This window comes from Stigmatopora nigra, chromosome 10, assembly GCF_051989575.1.
Source record: "Stigmatopora nigra isolate UIUO_SnigA chromosome 10, RoL_Snig_1.1, whole genome shotgun sequence".
NCBI lineage: Eukaryota > Metazoa > Chordata > Actinopteri > Syngnathiformes > Syngnathidae > Stigmatopora > Stigmatopora nigra.
The window spans coordinates 10,759,758-10,782,903 of record NC_135517.1 but is presented as its reverse complement, the minus strand read 5'-3'; the positions used below and the strand labels follow the sequence as shown (position 1 = coordinate 10,782,903).

At 41.0% G+C, this 23,146-nt stretch overlaps 3 protein-coding genes across 13 annotated transcripts in view; 2 read left to right on the top strand and 1 right to left on the bottom strand.

Annotated features, from left to right (window-relative positions):
• Window positions 1–331: 331 nt before the first annotated feature.
• LOC144203369 (rho-related GTP-binding protein RhoA-D) lies at window positions 332–7,803 on the top strand. Of its 2 annotated transcripts, none has more exons than XM_077726764.1 (5): window positions 332–494; window positions 3,771–3,928; window positions 5,005–5,125; window positions 5,383–5,513; window positions 5,895–7,803. In XM_077726764.1, exons 2-5 carry the CDS (start codon window positions 3,773–3,775, stop codon window positions 6,066–6,068), a joined length of 582 nt encoding a protein of 193 aa, XP_077582890.1. In that variant the 5' UTR covers window positions 332–494; window positions 3,771–3,772; the 3' UTR covers window positions 6,069–7,803. The 2 variants fall into 2 exon arrangements, with proteins under 2 accessions (XP_077582890.1, XP_077582891.1); XM_077726765.1 differs by having other exon boundaries at window positions 336–494; window positions 3,768–3,928.
• A 241-nt stretch (window positions 7,804–8,044) lies between these two features.
• Window positions 8,045–16,705, top strand: ncoa5 (nuclear receptor coactivator 5). 6 transcript variants are annotated; one of them, XM_077726459.1, is made up of 12 exons: window positions 8,045–8,205; window positions 9,093–9,143; window positions 10,083–10,342; window positions 10,526–10,633; window positions 12,132–12,195; window positions 13,880–14,134; window positions 14,215–14,333; window positions 14,446–14,575; window positions 14,654–14,856; window positions 15,027–15,231; window positions 15,592–15,683; window positions 15,752–16,705. In XM_077726459.1, the coding sequence occupies exons 3-12, from the start codon at window positions 10,174–10,176 to the stop codon at window positions 16,483–16,485; spliced, it is 2,079 nt and encodes a 692-aa protein (XP_077582585.1). In that variant the 5' UTR covers window positions 8,045–8,205; window positions 9,093–9,143; window positions 10,083–10,173; the 3' UTR covers window positions 16,486–16,705. The 6 variants fall into 6 exon arrangements, with proteins under 6 accessions (XP_077582585.1, XP_077582587.1, XP_077582589.1 ...); XM_077726460.1 differs by having other exon boundaries at window positions 8,105–8,236; XM_077726461.1 differs by lacking the exon at window positions 10,083–10,342.
• slc12a5a (solute carrier family 12 member 5a) overlaps window positions 16,678–23,146 on the bottom strand; it is an 80,187-nt gene continuing 73,718 nt past the window's right edge. For all 5 annotated transcript variants that reach the window (XM_077726453.1, XM_077726454.1, XM_077726455.1 and 2 more), the window contains one exon: window positions 16,678–22,852. In XM_077726453.1, coding sequence (XP_077582579.1) covers window positions 22,761–22,852 — 92 coding nt within the window. In that variant the 3' untranslated portion in view covers window positions 16,678–22,760. The remainder of the gene's footprint in view (window positions 22,853–23,146) is intronic.

The following is a 23,146-nucleotide window of genomic DNA, read 5'->3' as shown; positions in this document are numbered from 1 at the left end:
AGCACCTCCTGTTGCACTAGTAACCGTTTTCCACTTTATAGATGATGTCATCTTCAACCAGTGAGTGGAGGCACGCGAATGACTCCTGCTGCCTTGCAGCAACCACCCTGCGCCATTCGGCTATATTTATCGGAAACTAAAATATTTTGCTTTCAAATCAAAAGGAAGTTTCGTAATAGGCTCATTGTAATTTCAATAATCAATGGTCATAATTATTTGAAAGTAAATTTAAATATTGATGTGAAGCATTCTGATATGAATGTATTGCACTAAACATTTAAATACATCACACCTTTATGTCTTAGTGTATGTTATTTTGAAAACCAAACCGGAATCAGTTTTCTAGCAGAATCAGATAGGTGGGCAGGTCTTCTTGTCTCGTTGTCTAGCTTTCAGCGACTGCTGCAGTAAAGAAGGTGAAGCCAACTCATTTGGAAGGAAGCTTAATCAGGGACTTGTTATCTAGAAAGAAGGCTTAAATCGCTGTGGAAAAGGTAATTATTATCTTTTTTTGTTTGCAAAAAAAGCTTGACTTTTATTCAAAAATCCTTTCGCGTGACCCAATAGTTGTGACTCATTTAGGGTGGTGGCTCCTGCTCCTAACATTCGCCCTGTTCCCCCCTTGGACAAACTAAACTACGCCTAACCAATTGTGGATCGTTTTATCTTTTATTGCGGTCATTTTAAGTTGATATATATGAGTGCGACACATATGTAATATTATCAATCACGTGTCATTTTGGACACTTTGTTCATCGTGGCGACCTGTAAAAGGTAAATCTAATGAGCCGCCTAGTCTATTCCTGGAAAGCTTCATTAATTAATCCTTTAATTTTTTGTCATCAAACCATTGAGCATTATTGAACTCAATAAAACTTTAATTTTGTAATATATATTTACTTTAAGACCTTTGGCGAATATGTTGAACAACTTTAAAGGTCCGAGAAATGTTCTTTTTTATCACCAGAAGGAAACGATTACCCCCTGAAAACGTCCCCATGGTGGTATCTTCCGCATTCCTATGGGAATGAAGGGGATCACAGGATTATGTCATACATCCTATAATGCTTCCCATTTAAATTGATATGTGCTAAAACCTGAACGGGTAATATATTTCTTTGGTTTAAACCCTTCAGAAAAACATCTATGAATTTTTGCACCAGAAAAAAGGTATGGGATTGCATTAAATTCTGAGGAAAATACAAAAAGCACGTCCGCCTCACACTTTTCAGACTGTGGGTTCAATCCCCATTAGTTGGTTGTTTGTCTCAATGTACCCTGCGATTGGCTGACAACCAATTCAGGGTGTCCCTGCCTACTGCCCACAGTTGGCTGGGATTGGCTCCAGCACTCCCACGACCCCTGTGAGGATTAGCGGTGAAAATGAATGAATGAATGAATGAATGAATGAATATTACAATACTTTGGATCCGGCTAAGTTATCTACATTCCCCTGCCAAGAATCAATATTTTGCTTTAAGGGTGTTTCACTTTAAAAGAAAAAAAAAGAACTAACAGGCTACTTGGGTAATTATAACTGTTGATAACTTGTTGGCTGCCATTGGTGGTGAAAGACATGCAATCCATGTGATGTTGGAGGACTGACAGCAGATGAATGAATATTGTTGTTGTTTTTTGTGTTTATTAGTAATGTCGATGTGTTTTTCGTCAGATTCAGAGCGATGACATTTTCATTTGCCGCCCCCTCACTGGGGTGGGGGACAGCCAGCGTCCCCCAGCTGACTCTACCTCTGCTCCAGTCTTTTTGTAACAAGTTTAGCCAAAGAATCAGGGAAAATGTCTTGGCATGTGGTATACAGTATCTTTGTTATGAAACTTATTTCAAATCAGATATTGCTACATGAAATGGACAAAAAAAATCCACTTAGTAATTGTATGCTAAAATTAGGACTGGGTAATGTGTACAATTATTTATAATAGTTGTTAATGGCTTCAAGTACTCCATTAATTATGATTCATCATATTTGATGCACAATTGATTATTTTTAAAAGTAGTGCAAAGCCCATTTACATGTTTGATGTGTTTTTTGAAGGGAAGGAAGCCAACACATTAACAAAATGTATTTGAGATTAGATCTCACTCAATGTAAGATGTGAAGATGTCCCTTTGATTACCCCCGCTATCTCCGGCTCTACCTCGCAGGTCAAAGTCACATTTAACTCGTTGCATAAGAGCCGCCGGCCCCTAAGACGCACGAAGCCTCCTTAGGGAAAGAACGAGGCGGTGTGTTCATTAACCCGCCACATTGTTGGAATATTTGCACGGCAGCCTCGGTGCGTCTCAGTGTATCTGCGCTAAATGCTACCATTCTTATCGTGTCTTTCACAACGTCCGCTTTGTCATCGTCTCCATTACCAATGCATGCGTGATACAGACCGTCAACCAGTTTATTGTTTACTATCACTGCCAGGTTGTCCGACCGGAAAAGTTCGTTTTGATGGACATGTTTGCAGTGTTCAATAAGAAATCCGCTCACCAAAAGACTTTGCATAGTCGCACATGATCTCGCAAGGAATTCTCAATAAATTGGTGCATAAGAAGTGGAACAGGCGCTGTATTCACATCTCCTTTTTAGGTATTTGTAAAGCCTCCTGTGGGATCAGAAGCAATTTGTATTTTCTTTCTCAATCTGTTTTTGTTTCATTTTGCCAATTTATTCATCATTTGATATTAGACAAACCAGTTGAAACAATAATAATGTTGACTGGAAGGAAGTGGTTGGTCCATTTGTTGAGAAAACTGCTCTCAAACCAGCATGCCAATTATAATATATTCATTTATAACAAAGCTGGCACAAATGACAAAAAAAAACTCAACTTTGTTGTTGCAACCATTTGGTGAACTTCCCGTCATGCCTTTTTTAGCTTCAACTGTTTCTTGTTTTTTTTCTTCTGTACACTCTGCCTACATGTGATTAATGGTGCGTGCACACTCGCATGTGCAGAGCAAGTAGGCCGGCTTCCACAAAACTATGAGCACAGGAAGTGGATTGTTGTTTTTTGTCGGTGTGCGAGAAGGGGGGTTCTCATGTGCTCATTGGACTGCTTGGTTAAAAAAACAAAAACAACGCTGATACAAAAAAACTTTGTGGTGAAGGTGACAAAAAACGGGGAGTTGGATGTTGTCAGTTTACATAAAGGCCTGTTCCAAAAATTGATAAAATCAGATGCAAATTGGATTAGATTAGATATAGATTAGAGCAGTTGACCACTATTTATGTTGTTGACAACTATTTTGATCATCACTTAATTATTTTGAAACATTGTTTCCCCTGAAAAAATCCACATTCTTTTATTTTGAGCCTCTTAAGAATATTTATCAGATTTATATGTGGTCATTGATCTAAGGAGACTGATAATATTTGTAAAAAAAAATGCTCTGGAAGATGATACTTCATAATGTTACATTCATTACTGATGTCGAATGAAATGACAAAACATAAAATGTATAGAATTTTTCGTTAAGTGAAATATGATTTTAAAAAATTCTTCACATCAAAATGACAACTTTCAATGCAATTTCAGAAATATTTTTTGTATAGAAATAATAATAAAAATAAGTGTTATTGATATATAAACCAGGTTACCAACTACACAATAAAATAAAATAATATCCAATTAGTTGACAAGCAAAATAATAGTATATGGGAATCCTACATGGAAATAGTCACGCAATTATAATTGGACTCTTAAATCTGTCTCTTTATAGCATCGTCGTTTGACTCCATTGCCTTCTTTTGTCTCAGCAGATATGGCGGCCATTCGGAAGAAGCTGGTGATCGTTGGCGATGGCGCTTGCGGGAAAACATGCCTCCTCATCGTTTTCAGCAAAGACCAGTTTCCTGAAGTCTATGTGCCCACAGTGTTTGAAAACTACATTGCTGATATTGAAGTAGATTGTAAACAGGTTCGTACAATGACTGCTTTAATGAAACGAAACCCCAGTCCCCATCAATGGTGTAGCCAATGCGTTTTTCCCCAATACTGAAGGTGCTAAATCCACTAGTGTTCGCTTCAGATGTCTTGTTTTGTCCAAGGGATTTGTTCCCGCTACACAGGATCAGCCCTTATCAGCAAAACAGGAAATGAGTCTACCTCACGGCTTCCCTTATAGACGGGGAAGGACCACGTCGTCCTCACAAATCCCCCCCCACCCCCATGCTTCATCCCTCAGGACTTTCCTCCTGCTGCGATAAAAGTCTCTCATATCCTGTCATTTTGCCACTTGGATGAAAGGAAACTCCAACTCAAGGATCCACAGTGGCGCTTTGTTCCTGTGGGGAGGGATCACTGTGACTTTTAGAGGATTTACACCCCACCCCTTCGCTTTAGAATTAGACTGTTATACAAGCAGATCAAATAGAATTTGTGCTTTGACTAAAATCCCTCACCTACAAGCGGATGGGTTTTTTCCACTAAAATTAGCCCTTTTCTGCTTCTTGCAGTTTTTTTTTAACTCCCAAAAAGCCTAAAGCCCGTGGGAGCGTGCTCACTCCGATCGCTCATGCGTCGTGCTGCCGCCTCCCACCTTCTGCCTCTGCAGACCTCTATTTTAGGCCCTGCATCCTCTACAGACGATTCTTTCAGTTTTTTAGTACTGTCTTTCGCTTGAATCCATGATAGACTAAAATATTAGCAAAAGATTGTAGCAGAGCACAGAAGGTATTTGGTTTTGATGCTTGCTAATCTCCCACTTTCCCTAATTGAATGAATTAGCAGCTCGGAGGGATGAAGCCAATCCCCGTGTGCGTTCCCACAGCCGCGACAACGCGTCAAAGACGATGATTAAGATGGAGTGATGATGAGGGTAGTGCCGTCACACAAATTTCATGCCACCAAAACCGCCTGCCCACTCTTGAGTGTGAAGATAGATCTCATTTCAATTTACTTTAAACCAGTGGTTATGATACAGGATGGGTTTTGAACGTAATCAAATGTTGACACAAAAATTTGATGTATTTACCATGTCCTGTGTTTATGCAGGTGGAGTTGGCATTATGGGATACTGCGGGCCAAGAAGACTACGACAGATTGAGGCCACTCTCCTACCCGGACACCGACGTCATTCTCATGTGTTTTTCCATCGACAGCCCGGACAGTTTAGGTATGTTTGTGTTTTCTGGCAATTCCCCGTGAGTCACAAAAAAAGTAGTTTGACTACATGTGATGATGTCACCCCATAAAGCCTGATGGCAAGTGGGAATATTGCAGCTAAAAACACCCTAGCCTCGAGCAGCTTGTAGAGCAATCCATCATTACAAGTGACTGTCCTCCTTTTTATAGTCAACCCCCTTGAGTATTTTATCTCATATCCTTCTCTTCCCTCTCTTTTTTTTCTCCACTGCGGCTCTCTGGGGACAGAAAACATTCCTGAAAAGTGGACGCCGGAGGTGAAGCACTTTTGTCCCAATGTCCCCATCATCTTGGTGGGGAATAAGAAGGACTTGAGAAATGATGAGCACACACGGAGAGAGCTGGCCAAGATGAAGCAGGTATGCTAGAAACAGTCTGGTTGCATGCCGCGCTTGAAAAAGGGAAAATTAGGGTGAATAGGTGGAAAAGGGGAATCATTTTCATGGTTGGATATTGCACCAATTTGGTGTTTCATGAAGTGAATGTATTTATTTCAACCGGAAAGCAATTAGGTCAAAGAAGGGCATTAAGACTCGCAAATTGGCTAGCGACCAGTCCAGAATGTGACACACCTCTTATCCAAAATCAGAGGGGCAATACTTAAGCAAGTGCATCCTTAGATTCGGCAGGTCAGAAGTCTTAAAATTGACTGCAGGTTTGAAGATTCAACAAAGGTCGAATGCTGTATATTAAAACAAAAACATTTGTGGTCACCAGTAACACCTTTGTCTATCATGCAGGAGCCGGTCAAGGTTGAAGAAGGCCGCGAGATGGCCAATAGGATCAATGCCTTCGGATACCTGGAATGCTCCGCCAAGACCAAGGATGGCGTACGGGAGGTGTTTGAGATGGCCACCAGAGCAGCTCTGCAGGTCCGCAAGCGCAAGAAGAGAAGTGGCTGCACCCTGTTGTGATCACGCTACCATCAAGCGCGGTTGTTAAAAAAAAAAAAAGGAAAAAAAAAGAAACAGGAGAGAGGAAAAAAAATAACACAAAAAGGACTGACCTTTTCCCCCCAATGGCATCTTTGTACTGTATCCTGCATTTCATAGTAGGAGTCAGGCAGGCAAATTATACGCAAAACGGAAATGAAATGAACTTTGTCTATATTAGAAATTGACGTTTTGGGGGGAAAAAAACGTTTTCTGTTTTTTTTTTTTTTTTTGGTCTTCAAAACAAAAAAAGCATGTTTTTGATTTTGTAACCCGGCAGCAAAGAAACGTGGACGCTTGAGCACCATTGTCGAGCGAGGGCGGCCAGTGTCCTTCCTCGCTAATGTTCCGTCTCTCTGAGGAAGGTCCCGTCCAATGAGTTTACTCCCGCTAAATCAACGCACGCGTTAAAAGCTAGTGCCTTTTTGTACGTTTTCTACATCCCGGTTACTTCTCTTTTTGTTGTCATTGCTAAATATGCCGAGGCGTTGGCTGCTGTTCATGCTTTCTTGTACTTGTCAAGGATAAATTGCCTGTCCCTGTTATGTGACAAACGTAGGAACACCCGAGCGCTCGCCAAGTTAATCCAGATGCATTTGCTAACAGCTGCATTATCCAAGTACAAAACTGTGAGGGGGAGAAAGAAAACACACACACATGTGCACAACATATTTACATTTTTTCTTACCGACGTGCCCACCCACCACCAGAATCCGTGTTCAACTGGTTAGCCCGGAACTTGAGTTTTGCTATCATCGTTTGCTCACGTAGGTTTTCAGCGGGTCGCCACTTGTTGTGTATTTGACAGGAGTTGACAGAAAGTTTTTTTTTTTTTCACCCCCTCCTGGTGCCTTGTCGTTTTTGGTGTGCCATCAGAATTATGGACTAGACCTGATTGACCAGTTGAGCTTGAGTTTCAGTTTTAGCAGTTAAAAAAACAAAAAAATTGCATATTCTGCTTCAAGGTGATATTTCAGAATGGATTTAAAATTTGAAATTTAACCCAGGAGGCTGAATATGATTTTTTTTTATTTTTTATGTCTTGAATACTATTTTACGGTAGTCAAGTTAACCACATCTTCATCCTCGCTCAGCGTAACCCACGAAAACTGTTGTAAAATGCTTCCTCAGCTTTAAATCTCCCCGCAAATTGAGTCTCGGATTTGACCGTCCACGGGTTCCCCGAAGGCATCATCAATGATGCATTCGAGGCCTGGCCAACAACCTTCCTCAGGCAGACCGCATCCCTATGTTGCTCATTGGTATCATTTAACATGTTTGCATGGAAACTATTTCTTCCATTTATATTTTTCTTTTCTTTTGCAGGATAGGCTAATGAATGTATAATAAAGATGTATTATTTGCTCCAGACACTGTGCAATAATACACTACAAGCACACTGACTAACACAAAAAAATAGTAGAAAACTTCTGAGGCAGTTGTTATCAGTGCACATTAACCTCATCGCTGTTTAATTGCATTTCTCGGATTGTGGCGGTCATGCTGTCGAAAGAGTGGCATTCCCAGAATGTGTCGTGCATACGCTTGCTTGTGAGCGGCAGTTCAGTGGCACGTCACTTTTTTTTTCCTTCTTCACTGAGAGCATTTCTCATGGTGAAATGCAGATTTGGACACAAAGTCTCTGGCGTACACGGCTTTGTTAACAACTAATGTTTCATCCCAAGTGAACGTTGTTAATAAACTATTTTTGCGAGCAGATGGATGTTGTGGAGTTATATCTAAATGATTGAAGTAAATCAAGAATACATGTGGTTTGATACATTTTATTTGTGTAAACCTTTTTAAATATGATGTTAACCAGTTTGCACTAATTGTAATCATATTACTACAGCATAGTTAGAGTATGATACTAAAATGTAGTCAGTCTTGTTCTCCAGTTCACAATGTAGTAATTGTAGTTGGATGTGTTACGCTCTTCCAACCAGCAAGTGGCGAAAGTGAGTAGTCGGAAGAGGCGGAAATTCAAGTGTGATTTAGCGCAATTGGCGAAACGAAGAAGAAGAGGAGCAACAGAGTGGGGGGTCGGATTTTTTGCATGAAGATCGTGGTGAAGTCTGCAGTTTTCGGGATACACAAATCGCGAAAAGCATTTTTGAAGGTGACTACCGAACGTGTTTGTGTTCTAAGAGGCAAGCGAGTTAATGGTACTTGATGAAAAAACACGTGTAGCTGCTTTGTTCATTTTCGTTCGCTGACTCGTGAGCTAAGCTAAGAGCTAACACGGAACATCTACGTTATATTATACGTACCCGAACGCATCAAAGCTAACATGTCGATCTATTAAATAGGTGACTGAATTTACACGCTAACTTGTCTTCCAAGTGAAGTTAACTTGTGTTTCTATGGCTGGATCTTTTTGTATATCCCCGTTCAGTTCTCAGATGCTCGCGGGTGCTTTGGCGGCATACTCCATGTTGAATGTTCACAGTCCACACAAGCTACGCTGCTAAATAAGATCGCTTGATTTTGACTATTGTTTACGACTCTAGACTGTAAAACTCGCACATATTAGTGCATTTGTCTAGTATAGGTGGATGCATGATAGATGAGATACAGATACGTATTATATTATCAGATCATGTCTTCAGTATTATCCAAGAGTAGTTCAATGGACTTATGGGTACTTGCTAATACAACGACATGCCGGATGTCGGCAGCATGAGGCATGTTTTTACATATTGCTGTTAATTATCAGTATATTCACGGCATAAGAATAATATTTTGGGCCCGATACTTAGTACTGTAAACTCTTGCAGAAGCAGTCCATTGGCAAGCATCTTTAAAAACAAATCTCTAAATTTATATTACTAAATATTTATATTCTAAACAGTTTGGATGGTGCTGCTTTAAAGAAAAGAGTATCTTGCAAGGAATACGTGCAATCGGGGTACTATTTTTTGCATAAATAATCTTAGCGTATGTTTTTAAAGAAATAATAAATAATTTTATACCAGAAAATAACTTTTCTTTTTAACTTTCTTTCAGACTTTCACAAAGTTAGCAGCGGCCATCTTCACTGTCCAGATTCCTGTTAAGGTAATTGCGACCTGTTCGTTGAACAGCATTAACTCATTCTGTAAATGTTTGTCTGTCATTTGTTTTGAAAAACTTTTGAATGGATGACAAAGTTTTGCGCCGTGCCATCCAATACTTTCATTTCTGATGGCAACACGTGTCGAAATTTGGGATTTCTACATTTGTCGAGACCCATTTCATTTATTCCAAAGTCAATATTAGCCAAGACATTTCCACTTGAATCAACATTTACAAGGACAGGTTGACAAGGTGGGCAAGAAGAAATTTTGTTTGGAATTTGCCTTCATGGATCGTGTATTTCCCCACCTTCAATTTACTTGCGTCATTTTTGGACGAACAATTTCACGACTCGACGGTCATTGTGCAGAACAGGCGTCGTCCATTTTTTTCCCATATTGGAAACCCTTCTTTGCCAATACGAACATTCCGACGTTGTACAGGGGGTCCAGGGTTCAATGTCACAATTAGCTAGGTCCCGTTGTGGTAGAAGAATACTAAATTTTGGAAGGCGAACATGTTTATGTATCTTTACTTTGTGCCCAGGTGTATTATAGTGGTAAATTTTTAGTGACATGACTTGTCAACCAAAAAAGGATTTGGTAGCTACCATCAGAATAAAACGGAGGACCTCCTGTACTCACCCGCGTAATAATACTCGACTGACAGTGGTCAATTGAAAGGACCTCTCTACGAATGACAGCAGTGATCCTTGCCGTCGCGCGTTGAAGAATCCTTTATGCCGCCCGTGCTCAAGTGGACTTTGTGATTTGATGAACCCAATGCACCTGCTTGCGCAACCTCAAAGACTTCCCGACTCGCGTTTACGTTTCCTGCCTGATTTAAATTTCTTCATTTCCAATGCACTCCCCCCTTTCTTCATTTACAACTTTTCATCCTGCAGAAAAAAATCGCTTATGCCCCCCCATTGACATGTTTCAGGATTGTGGACGCTCGTAAACACTCAAAACAAAAAAATCCGGCCATTTCCGAACGTACGAAGAACAATTCCGCGAAATCTTGGAATCAAGTCATGTCTCGCAGAACAAGCCGGAGTCCATCGCCAGCAAGCTTCACTCGCGCCTGTAGCAGTAATAATCCCAGAGACATGGAGCGCAGGATTTTTGTCGGGAATTTGCCGACGTCTGACATGGAAAAGAAGGATTTGATTGAGATTTTCAGCCCATACGGAAAGATATGTGGTCAGTAAACACTTCTTCTGCAACAAAGTTCATAATTTGAAGACAATTGTCTAATTTGTCTAAACTTTCTTTTAACCTGACTCATTAGCATGTACTACTGTCAATTAATTCACATGCTTGCCTAAATGGGTACGTATCAATTCCATTATTTTTCTTGTAGCACTTAAAATGTCCCTTTTTCAGGCGTTTCCCTGTTTCGTGGATATGGATTTGTACAATTTGAACGTGTAGAGGAAGCGGAAGCTGCAAAGATGGCCCAAAAGGGTCGAATTTATAAAGGTTATAGAATAGGTAAGCCCTGACTGCACCAAGTCTGACTATACATCTTCTACAATACATGCAGATTAATGAATAAATGCTAATACAGAGGTTTATATACACTATGAAACGCTTGTTTCTCCTAAATCTTAAAACAGATTTCACTTTTCCTGTTTAAAGTTGGGATTGGAATAACTCTGCAGTGTCAGGATAACAGAACCTTGTTAAATAAAAATTCAAATAGTCGTGTTTAAACAAAACTAAGTTTATTATTTGGAAGATGCTGCTGCTCGTTACAACTTCACCGGACAAAGGGTAGATGAAGATATCCGGAAGAATATTGTGGACCTGCACGAGTGAGTCATCCTTGGGTGCAATTTCCAGATACTTAAGCGCCATGTTCAAGTACCATGGACATTTCTTGTCACGAAGGTGGTTGTTTCTGTTTCCTGGAGAAGTCTTTTAGTGTGAAATGTTCAAATTTCACAAAATCAACCAAAATACCTTAAGATGCTGGCAGAAACTAAATCACGCTTTGTCAATGACAGTAAGACAAACCATGGGCTAAAAAAAGCCTTGTTGCCATCAAACCCAAAAAAATATTCCAAACACATATTGGACAAAGGGTTTTTGGATGTATCCTGTTGTTGGAAGCTGGTGAAATTGAAGTATCACTAACTATTGTCATGCATGAAGAAAAAAGGAATCTTACAAGCTGAAGAACCAAATCCAACTTTCAAGGAGAGGCCACGCATAACCGATTAACTGGCATTATCAGGAAAGGGCATGGAGAAATCCCGAAAAATGATGAAGATATCAGTGAGGGAGTTAAAACATGGGAGCCAATGGATCTTTCAAATAAAAAAAGACTGGAGGCATACTGCAAATGCAAAGCTGGTTACCAATCTGGAAAGGCCATCACAGAAAAAAATGGCCTTTGGGAAATATCTTATTTTGACAATCCCAAATGGCTTAAAACAGGAAAAGTTTCGACAAAATTAGATTGTGGAAAAAATGTGTATGTAAACATTTGGTTAGCATTACAAACAAAATGGCTTTGTAGGCCACATATGATGAATGACATGTGTTCCGGATTATCAACGTTAAATTCAAATACTACGAATGTTGATTTTGGACATAATTCGTAAAAAAATGATGTTTCTTTTTTTCTGAATGGAAATTCTGTTGTAGGAGACATTTGGAATGATTGGCAGACACAACAAATAAAAGCAGTTGTACTATTAGTGTAACTTCACCCAATTGTCTGCATTTTTTGCAATGGCTTTAATGTGTCAGCTTGAAATGCGCCGTCCTACCAGTTTGCCGACGGAAAAGAATTTCCTCCCCGCCACCGTGATCGCAATTTGGCAGACTTCTCGTCCTATAAAGAAGCCCAAGTTTGGAGTAACGGCGCATTTGCATTTTGGACCGTTGGAATTTCTATGGCGTCGAGGTCTTCGGTTTATTCTGCGCGAAATCTGATTGACTTGTCATTGTTTTTTGTTCAACGTTTGGATTGATTTATTTTCAGATGTAAATATGGCAGTGGAACGACGGTCAGCTAAACCTCATTCCCAGCAGAGCCCTCCACGCAGGTAAAGTAACACGAATTCGGTGGGAAGACCTTCCATCGTCTCTTGGGCAAGATTTTAAACCGCAAACGCTTATGGTTGACGGCCATATGAACACTTAGGCAGGTTTGCGAGCCAGGATTATTGTAGTTGCTTCAATTATTTTTAGTGGCAGGAGTTTTAAAAGTAAAAAAATAAACCTGTTGGCAAAAACCTCTTCCTGAAATGTTCTTCTACGTCTTTCCTTTTTGGTTTTGATGCGCAATAGGAAGGAAGGATTAGTGGCAAGTTAGGGTGGTGCTATCCCAATTGCCTGTGGAACACCAATATCAGGCTAATGCTCTCCTCGCCATGCCTTGTTGCATGAAGTCTTGAAGCCTGCTCCACTGTGAGGCGAAACATCTGACAACCAGAACAGTCCAGTTCTAATTGATTCAGTGTTCTGACAAGTGGTTTCTCACCTGTTTTTGCATCATGGACTAAACTCGAAAAAAATGTAATCGGAGATTGATTTCCCTCCCAACAAGCCCAGTCTTCTCATCTTGTGAGCCATAAAACGTAGTGTTGGACAGAAACCAAGACTCTTCAAGACCAAGACTTGAAAGATTTTCTTTATTCGGCGTTGTTATTGGACAGATTTTCGTGGGGAGTCGGAGCTCAACTTTTCGCTGCTGCGCGTGTTCGTTCCTCTAGCGTTATGACTCGTTTCGGTCAAAATTGAGCTCTTAAAATTAGTTCTCTGAAATACGGCACCGATTTCAGTGTTAGGAGTGCGCGGTCCAATAATCACAACATTCGTGAAGTCTCGTTCGGTTCAAATTTGCGGAAAACTCCAAGGTTGATCTTTGCGACAAAGCCAGGACTCTGCAATTTTCTCTGATCAGTTTTCGACCGTAACACCTTTTTGGGGATTGTCATGTGGTTACTGAAACTTAGTGCGACAATTTTTACTGGAATTGTCACTTTATGACTTTATCAACACAAGGAATCAAATCTCCAGCGGGGAGAATTAAAAGGTCTTTCATTTCGTAGTGACTTTCTGATGGTTCCGTGTAAAATTATATCATCGGTGCATATGATAAGCAATGCCTTTTCGTGTCGAACACCCGCCATACACGGTCCCATCACCCATACATATGCGGCATGTGTTGTTGGACTGTTTTGTGAGTGTTAAGTTAAACATCTGCAACCACGGGTATTTTCAGTTGCAGAACTTGTTGAATAGCTTTTTATTTGAATGATTCCTCTCTTAACATAATTCAACTAATCAAGTGGATTTATTTGGCATCTTATTAATTTGACTTTACATTTATTACTTTCATTCCTAAATATCTTGACCTGTCCAAGACTAAAATCTGGTAAAATCTTCGTTAACAAAAAAAAAAATACTTTTCTATTTATTTTTTCCTCTCTTGGCTTATTTAGCCATCCGTTCTTATGAATGTGTCACATTTGCTTCTAAACCAGACAGTCGGTATCTGCAGCAATCTTAAGATTTCTAAAATGGACAATTTCTTTCGGTATCGGCAGGATAAAATTTCCCATTTTCGTGGTGGATTTGCGATGGTTTACAACCAGGGTCACTTGTTTATTCACAATGGAAATACACTGGAGTCATCTGGGTCGCATGTATTCCCCGCTGTGATAATTTAAGTTTCCATACCATTACTTGTCTGTCCTCCCCTCACTTCTACGAACTTCTGCGCAGGGCATTTGGTGGTTACGGAGACGGGAAAGAGCCACGACCCCGGTCCCGCTCCCGCTCTCCAGGTAACCCTCGCGAGCCCCGAGACCGCGACGCTCGTGACCCCCGAGATCGCGACAACCGCGAAGGACGTGACGGGAGGAGCTCTCCCGGCAGAGAGCAGAGACCAGGAAGTCACCCTCGCGACCACGAGTACCGTTATCGTGGTTCTGAAGGCAGAGACAAGGACCTGAGAGGACCACGAGATCCGGCTTATAAGTAAGGTCTACATTTCAATCTATACTAACCCTGAGGACGTTTTATGTAATCCTTGTGTTGAAAATCTTTTGATACAACAGATTGGATTATGACCGTTACTACCGTGGTGGAAACCCGGCCGAAGACTACTACAGAAGAAAGGATGAACCATTTAGGGACCAGTACAGGGACCCATGGAATGGCCGTCGGGAAGCTGAAGGTCAGTCACCTATTAAGATTTCTGTCGGTTATCGATTGCCAGCTCAAATGGATCGGGTGACTAATACCATCGATGCCAAATGATAAGATAAAGCTCGCTTCATGCCCAACAGATGATCGCGTTCGTCCAGAGGAGCGCAGGCGCAATGAGTTGTATCGACAGTACTACGAAGAACTGCAACGGCGCCAAGAAACTGATCGCCCAGTCGACTGCTCCGTAATCGTCGTCAACAAGGCCCAGAAGTAAGGCCGGATTCTCTTTCTGAGAAACGTCTTCCCTCGAGACGAACGTTTGATTACCTGTGTCTTCCCGACCAATAGCCGGGAGTATGCCGAGACAGTTGGCCGCAAAGTGCACGATTTGGGCATGGTGGTCGACCTGATCTTCCTCAACACCGAAGTGTCACTGACACAGGCGCTGGAGGATGTGGGCCGTGCCCGCACACCCTTTGCAATCATCATTACCCAGCAGCACCAGGTGCACCGATCCTGCACAGTTAACATCCTGTTCGGCACACCTCAAGGTAAGCTTCCCCATGTGCAAGATAAGATGTACTCCAGCAGTTTCAAAACAGGCACTCTCAGTTACTAGTGTACTTTATTGCAGTAAATCGATATTAAATATGTTGTAAGTTTGACTTTCTAACCGGGTTGGTGTCATTTGGTCACGTATTGTGTTACAATGGTTCCACAGAGCACCGCAACATGCCAATGCAGGACGCCATGATGCTGATCAGCCATAATTACGACACTTATAAGATGGAGAACCGCGAGAAGGAGCGTGAGGAGATAGCACGCAAGGCTGCTAAAATGGCTGACGAAGTGTTGCTTCGCGACCCCGACCGCGAGAGCCACCCTGTCACCGTACTCACGTCTATCACGCTACTGGCAGAAAACAGGTATGAAAATGAAATCACTCAGGTGAGTTTTCTCATTAGTGAAACAACAGTGTGATGTTAGATGACAAATAATACTTTACTCAACGTGGCACTTGAACTTCGTTCTTGTTCGAGAGTGATAACTATTACAGTAATATCAACTATCGACATAAAAAGCAATTTGGCAGCCACAACATCTTAAACTTCTGGTAAGAAAATTGTAATTTTGTAATTATAATAATCAGTTTTGGTGGCTTATATGCGAAAAATTGTAAAATTCAACAATGTTAAAGCAATTTTAAGAGTATGGCTTATTGCGAGTAAATGTTGTATTTGCCGCATATTGGCTCAATAACGGTTGGGTATGTTGTCGTCGGGCAGGTTTTTAACGCCCGAAGAACTGGAGGGAATGATCTCGTACCTCACCGACAAACGTGCTCGACTCGTACGAAATCCTGCGGACCCTCTTGCAGGTACAACTCTTCATCATTCGTGGTCTTTGTGGCAGTGTGGTCACATACTAATTGTTGTCTTTGGACAGCTGCTGTCCTCCCCGCCACTGCCGATGTGCCGTCTGCAGTTGGCATGGGAACATCAGCAATGGGTCCTGGCCTTTCTTCCCGGGTGGCGCAGCAACAGTCTGGTCTCATGGCGCCCCAGTCTGGTCTCATGGCACAGCAGCAGACTGGCCTTATGGCATCCCAGTCCAGTCACATGGCATCCCAGTCTAGTCACATGGTACCCCAGTCCAGTCACATGGCACCCCATTCCGCTCACATGGGCCCTCAGTCCGGCCACATGGCTTCCCAATCCATGGGATCGCAGTCTGCCTCTCTGGGCGCGCAGTCCAATTCCAACCAAGAGCTTCAGGCCAAAATTCTCAGCCTGTTCAAGAGCACAGCATCTTCAAGCGCCTCCTCGACTACAGCTCAGTCCCAAGACTACGGCTCAGCACGGTCTGCTGGGGTGGCAGCTCAGGGCTATGGTGTCCCCATGGGCCGTGGCTCTGCAGCCTCGCCAGGTGGTCCAAGAGCTGGCAATGCTTCTGGTGGTATCAATTTTGATAACCCAAGTGTTCAGAAAGCTCTGGACACTTTGATTCAGAGTGGACCAGCTCTCAACCACCTGGTGAATAGTGGAAGTTTAATGCCACAACAACAACAGCAGCAGCAACAAATGCATCACCAGTCCCAAATGCACCAACAATCTCTTCAAGCAGGAAGACCAGCTGCCAATATGGGCCAAATGCAGCAAATGTATCCTCGACATTATTAAATACCACATGATGTAATAGATGTATTTTGTAAGCAATTTTAACCTTTTTTTCGTTAGTTTTTTCTTATGGTGGCTGTGAATTTTGCATCCCATCTTCTGTTGCTATTAGGACATTTGTGCAGTCTTCACCCAGCATGTGTATTTTAAGTTGATAGTCATCTCTGTTGATTAAAAAAGTCATCACACAACTGCTGTAATAAAATGGCATTGGTTTATTGCATTTTGTGCTGACAAATCTATAAAATACGGGTATCATAGCCAGAAGCCATAGAGATAGAAGCATTTGAAATGCAAGATAAAACTACTCTTTTCTCGTTTTTTTTAAATGTACCATGAAACACAATAGCGAGAATACATGTTGACTTTCCTTTTTTTTAAACCATAGAGTACTTAACTGACACTGACACAGAAAATAAACACTTGCACACTAACGCTATTTAATTTATTTACAGGTAGCCCACCCTCTCACCTCCCCCTGCACCCAGCACATGTGCAAAACACATCCCACCCCACAGAACCTAAAGGAAATGATACAACTTTACTGCACAATGACCAATTTTCAATGGTAGAATTTTTTCTAGTGTATTTGCAGCACAGTATATACTTACAATACATTTTCAAGAATCCATACCAAGTGTTTTGCTTGATTCCAGTGAATTAAAAACAAGGTTAGGTTAATTAAAGTTTCCTTAAGGGCACCCAAGTAACATTTTAAACATTTTCAGATCATTAACACTATCATATCAGTAGGTGATCTAAGTTTGCGCTCTGGAATACCCTTAATGTGATCAACTCATTGGCTGCCAGTGATGTCAAAGACAGGAAATAAGTATCACTAATGGGGCCTCTGATTAAGCCTTGTGGATAACCTATGATTTCAAGTATTCTTTAGATAAAACTACTATATTTTAGTAAATTATAAGAATAATACCCAAGTAGTTTGGTACATTCCCCATTCAACATTTGGCTCTACAAAATAAGGTTTGCATCTAATTCACTGGAGCACATATCTGCACAATATGTCCATATATATAGATGTGTATATATATATTTATATGTATAGTTAACATAAATATACTTTGGTAATCATTTTCTCCAGATACATGAAAAATAGAATCTCATACTCTACTATAGTAATAATCATTTGGAAACACTTTAAGTGCTATAAGATAGCGAGGGGAGAAATACATAGTCGTGCGACTGTAAAGTGGGGATGGGGCTATGGGGAGGGACACTAGATAGCACAAACACTCAAGTATATTGTCATGTTCACACGTGCATGCACACGTTTACACTGTGACTGAAGAGCGGCTCTGCTCGCAACACTTGGACAGCCGTAACATTTTTTTTCTTTTTTAAATCATGTACTCAAGTGACCTTATCGCCAATAATTTGGGGTACAATCGTATTTGTGTGAGTGTGTGTTTTTGCGTCTTTACCTGCTCACTTGTGTGTTTAGTCAGAGCCCTTGACATCCATTTAAGGATGGAGACTTAAGGAATGGTCACCGGCAGCTTTTAGTGTCTCATGCTACAGTTTGTTGCTTGGGGTGGAATTGGGAAGTGGTTAGGGGTCAATGTGTGGGCGGGGCCACTTGGGAAACGGCCTGTCGTTAAAAGCGCTGTCCAAGCAGAGCCACTCCCAGAATTGGAAGCGCGAGTTTCTGTTTTCTTTGATCAATTTGTGAGAATGATACTGCAGATACATTTGAAATACATACACACCTGGGAGCTGGGCAGGAGGGATCAGGGGGGCATAGGTGCTAGAATGGAGGGCTTCGTGAGATGATGGATGAACATTTGGAGCACTACAAACTCAGAAAGTTACAGATTAGTATTATTTTTTTTGGGTGAGAGCAAGAAAGGGATTAAATTGGTCACAGCATGCGGGGATTTAAGGGGAAAAAAACAATGAAAGTTGGGAGTGGGCAAAATGAGCAGGTAGTATTTGGAGCTTGGAACCAAGCAAGTTTTGTAGAATGGATGGAAAGTCAATGGTGTTTTCAGTAAAAATCATACAACGTTTTGGTTTTATCCAGTTATGTCCCAATAATTTAAACATGCGTGCTTTTCCATTGGATAGAAAATTTTACTTAATAATCAACATTTATTCTTTTCATCTAAAATGCAACAGGGCCAAATTGTATGATTTTTTTTATATCCAAAATGTGAGAAAAATCAGATTTCTAAGTATCAAAATCAAGTGTTTCGAATTTGGGTTTTCAGCAATTGCTGTCACAGTTAGTTTGTTCAACAGCCAATCAAAAACGAACATTTTTTTTTAAATTAAAAGACAGGACTATCATAACTACATAACAGCATTTTTCCACCAGAGCTCATTTTGGAATTTCTGTTAAGGAAAATATTCGCCAACTGCATTCTCATACTTAAAAGATTTTCTTTGCATTTAGGATAAAAAGACTAAACATGCTTTTTTTCACTGGACAGTGGCATTTTCAATCTGCAATGCACTCTGGGGCCTCCAGAGATCACTACGAGGCTGCGCTCTATTTTTTGGACGTCCGACTGACAATTTTCAGACAAAAATAAAGCGACCGCCGACGCCTCTTCAAGGCTGGGATATTCAAAAGAGGAAAAACAAAACAAACAAAAAAAATAGAGTAATATTGCACATCATCTTACAAAACTCTTAAGACTTGAGCCCACAGTGATTGAAACAGTGTACAAGAAAAGACAACACTAGTAAGATTACAGTGTCTGTAGTGATTCATTCATATGTACAAATGACCACCCCAAGGCCTTGCAACCAAAAAATAAACAAACCCCGTCACAACACTACTTTTAAGCAAGAATAGAACAAGTAACGATAACGTGAGCTTTTTCTTTTAAAGTTTCTTTCGCCAAAAACTTTAATCCACCAACATTTTGCTAGCCTTTTCCCCCCCTTTGAATCGTATTAGCGCGCGTCGTCACTATAAAAACCACAAAAACAAATCTCGCCACACGATACCATGCAAACAGCGATTATAAAACACTGATATATTTTTTAAATGATTTTACGGAAATAGATTACGATAAAACCTCACGCGTTTTCCTATTGGGACTTTTTCCAAAGGCTCAGTTGATGCAGGCAAATCTTAAAACCACTCGCAAACTTAGTTTGTTTTTTTTTGTTTGCCAAGATTACTCGTGAATTAGTCACATTTTAACTGTGAAGGAATAGTTTGATTGACAACTTGAGGGGCGTCAAAGCTTGTTCGATTGCATCAGTAAAGTTGTTCAAATGCTTTGTGGATCGCCGCCGTTGATATGTATTGTCTCGACCCTTTTCAACGTATTCCTTTTTAAGACGACCGCTTTGTGTTGATGTGGTTTTGGTGGTCTATATGTACAGTACAAAGACATCTACCGATACTAGCAGCATTCACCACAAATGGTCGTGGACATTCGAGCAACACTGAAAAGAAAGCTTTTTTTTGTATGTTTACTTGTTTTAAATACAGCTCTAGAAACTAATCACCTTTTTAAATTCTCATATACTGTAAAGATATATGTATATATGTATAGTATCTATTTATAGTTCTACTACAAGTGCAAGTGACTCCCCCTAAAAGAAAGAAAGTGACTCGATGACTCTAACGAAGACGTTGTACAAAATAGAGGAATTAAAACAAAACAGCGCGAGTCCCCGTTTGAGCTATTGCACCTTCTTTCCCAGATACGTTATGTAGCTTCGTACCACAATCCAGTGTACGTAAATACAGTAGGCAAGTCTTGAGCCACCGTTAGATTGATTGTTTTAAACTTGGATTAACCCTGTGACTGCCTTCAGCACATTTTTGCCAAAATTAAAAGTCTTATGACAGGCCTAAATTGCAAAAATGCACTGAAAAAATGCTTTGAAATTAGTGCCATGCGGGCAGGCCTGTGGCGCGAGTGGTTAACACATCGGCATCTCAACTCGGGTCCTGGGTTCAAGTCTAGGTCACGTCCACCTGTGTGGAGTTTGCATGTTCTCCCTTGGCCTTTGTGGGTTTCCTCTGGGTACTCCAGTTTCTTCCCACATTCTAAAAACATGCATGGTTGGACACTCTAAATTGCCCCCAAGTATGGGGGTGAGTATGCATGGTTGTCCGTCTCCTAGTGCCAATTCAGGGTTTCCTCCGCCTCTGGCTCAGTTAGCTGGGATAGGCTCCAGCACCCCTCGCAACCCCAATGAAAATAAAGTGGATCAGAAAATGAGATGAAATTAGCGGCTTGCTCCCGACACCCTGCAAAAATGAAAAAATAGGTTTAGAATCCGTTAATAATTAGAATAATCAGAAAGGTAATACCGATATATTTGTCTACCGATATAATTGTCAAATTATGCAATAGAAGGAAATAGAACCTTCGTATATTCGAAGTAAAATGCTAATTTTTGGATGCATCAATTGTCCCAGCATCAGGCAGCCAAAGGGTTAAAGAAAATTTCAAGTTGTTTTGTATTCGGGGCAAAAGTAGAGTTCAGTTGCATTTGACTGAGGCACAATATAGTTACAGTTCATCTTTAACTCATTCACTGGCAATCGTTTCTCATTATCAGTGGCAGCCAATCACTGATCACAATGGACGGACGGTGTTACTCAGGGCTCCATCCTAGAGCCCCTGTTGGTCTCAAACTAAAAGTGCATCAACTATATTCCATCCTAGAGCCCCTGTTGGTCTCAAACTAAAAGTGCATCAACTATATTCCCTTTCCATTGACTATTACCGTGAATAAGTTAAGAGCTATTTGTTATTTTCAAACAACTTTAGTGCAATTTATTTGAATTTAATCATTATTATTTGGGATTTCCTATAATAAACTCTGTCCAAAATGTGCAAATACGCCTCCTTCTATTTAACGGGTAGGGGGAAGTAAAACAAGTCTGTTGACAAAGCTCATTTCTTGGCTGCCCTTTGGGGCAACAATTAAGTTAAATATACTTGAAGGACTAAATCTTTGCCTCATTTGAGGCCTGCGGTTAAAACAACAAAGCTACTGGTGGCTTTGAGACGTGCACCAAGTCCTGTATATATGTAAATATATATTAAATATGTATATAAAATGTCACTGGTGAATCTACTGCATAGAAGTCTGTCTGATGGACAAGGTGGGTTTCTTGCTACAGAAGCCATTGTCCTCTTTTCCGTCCTCTACTTCTCCATCCCATGCTTTTAAATTCACTTAGACCTCTTTTAGATTTCGCTTTTTTTAAATCTTTAAATAAACTGAGCACACTTTGCTCTCCGGTTGTATAGAATTTGACTCTGCAAAAAATCATATGGCACATTTAATGTATATAAATTTGGCAAAGAAACTGACACCGACATGTCGAGTGATGACGAAAAGCTCTGTCTCTAAACAAAATATTGTTTTTTTTGTTCTCTAGATGAAAAAATACTACTTTAGCATGAACAGTGCAGGTGCAGTGCGTGCGAATGCCATCCCATAAATAAATAGAAATTTAAAACCGACATTTTCGAGCATTCGCTCGTAGCAAAGGACTAGTTCTCCCTTTTTTTTTTTGTTTTTTTTTTTGGAATATATCACAAAAATACTACACTCATACCCAACAAGGCGTCAGAGCTTGTACATTATTTACAGGGATCCACACAAAGGGCTGCTGGTCTTGATGGTCCACCCCCTACCACGTGATTAACTCATCTTGACGCGCTATTCACAGTTTGTCTAGTTTCGATCCGTGTACCGTTTGGCAATTTGTTTTTTCTTTTGTTTTTGTTTTTTTCTTCACCAAAATTTGATCTCAGTTGGAGTCAATTCTTGCTAATTAACAACAATCGCGTTTTTGTTGGCACGTTCGTCGGGCGTTAACAGCCAAACGCTAACACGTGGATTTCACAGTTGGTACGTGAGTGAGGGCCTCTTTCCTGGCTGCTGGTGCTCTTTGCGACAGTCTAATGTCCCAAAGTCGGAACTCGATTTTTTGAGACCCCCCCACCCCCGGTTTTGGTTGAACAAACGACAACCGAATCAAACGGAAAAGACAAAAGTTAGCATGCACTCACGGCTCGTTTTAACGCGCCTGACGGCCAATGCCGATCTGGCGTCAATCTACGACTCGGTCTGGCGCAATTCTGCTCGTCGGGGCGCTGAAGCCGAGTCGGGCGCGCTACCCTTAAAAAAAAATGGTGAGGGCGGCGACGTGTGATGATGAAGCAGCATTGAGTGAGGACTTATAGGATGAGACATAACGAGGGAGCTCGGGGGGGGGAGGGGGATTGGCAATGGTCGTGTAGGAGGGAAAAGAGGGGACAAAAGGATTTGCTTTTTCAGGAGTAGATGGTGATGACCTCCCGTCCGCCTCCACGGACAAGGAGGACACGGTTGAGACCTTCAGTGAGGACCTCCAGGAACTCCATGTCTGGTAAAGGAATGCTAAGGAACTTGTCTCACACACATTTTTGCCTTGCCATCTACTTTTCATTTCTTGGGAGAGAACCTAGGGCTACTATGGCTACTACGAGTCTCCACTACAGTTTTTCCACTGATTCATACAGTCATCGGTTTCTACTATGCACAAGCCAACCGTGAGAAAAAATCATTTTTATAGCACGATTTTTGATTTGATGCGATACTCTTTGATAAGTAGTCAGTAGTAGTAGTATGACTTGGAGAACACTGAATAAATACATTTCTTTTACTGCTTAAAAGAAAC

Bases quoted from the DNA above. Each gene is read 5' to 3' on its own strand.
- LOC144203369 (XM_077726764.1), top strand. From the start codon at position 3,773: ATGGCGGCCATTCGGAAGAAGCTGGTGATCGTTGGCGATGGCGCTTGC. The intron at 3,929-5,004 runs GTTCGTACAATG...GTGTTTATGCAG, and splicing joins TTGAAGTAGATTGTAAACAG to GTGGAGTTGGCATTATGGGA. The intron at 5,126-5,382 runs GTATGTTTGTGT...CTCTGGGGACAG, and splicing joins CGACAGCCCGGACAGTTTAG to AAAACATTCCTGAAAAGTGG.
- ncoa5 (XM_077726459.1), top strand. From the start codon at position 10,174: ATGTCTCGCAGAACAAGCCGGAGTCCATCGCCAGCAAGCTTCACTCGC. The intron at 14,135-14,214 runs GTAAGGTCTACA...TTGATACAACAG, and splicing joins CCACGAGATCCGGCTTATAA to ATTGGATTATGACCGTTACT. The intron at 15,684-15,751 runs GTACAACTCTTC...GTCTTTGGACAG, and splicing joins TCCTGCGGACCCTCTTGCAG to CTGCTGTCCTCCCCGCCACT.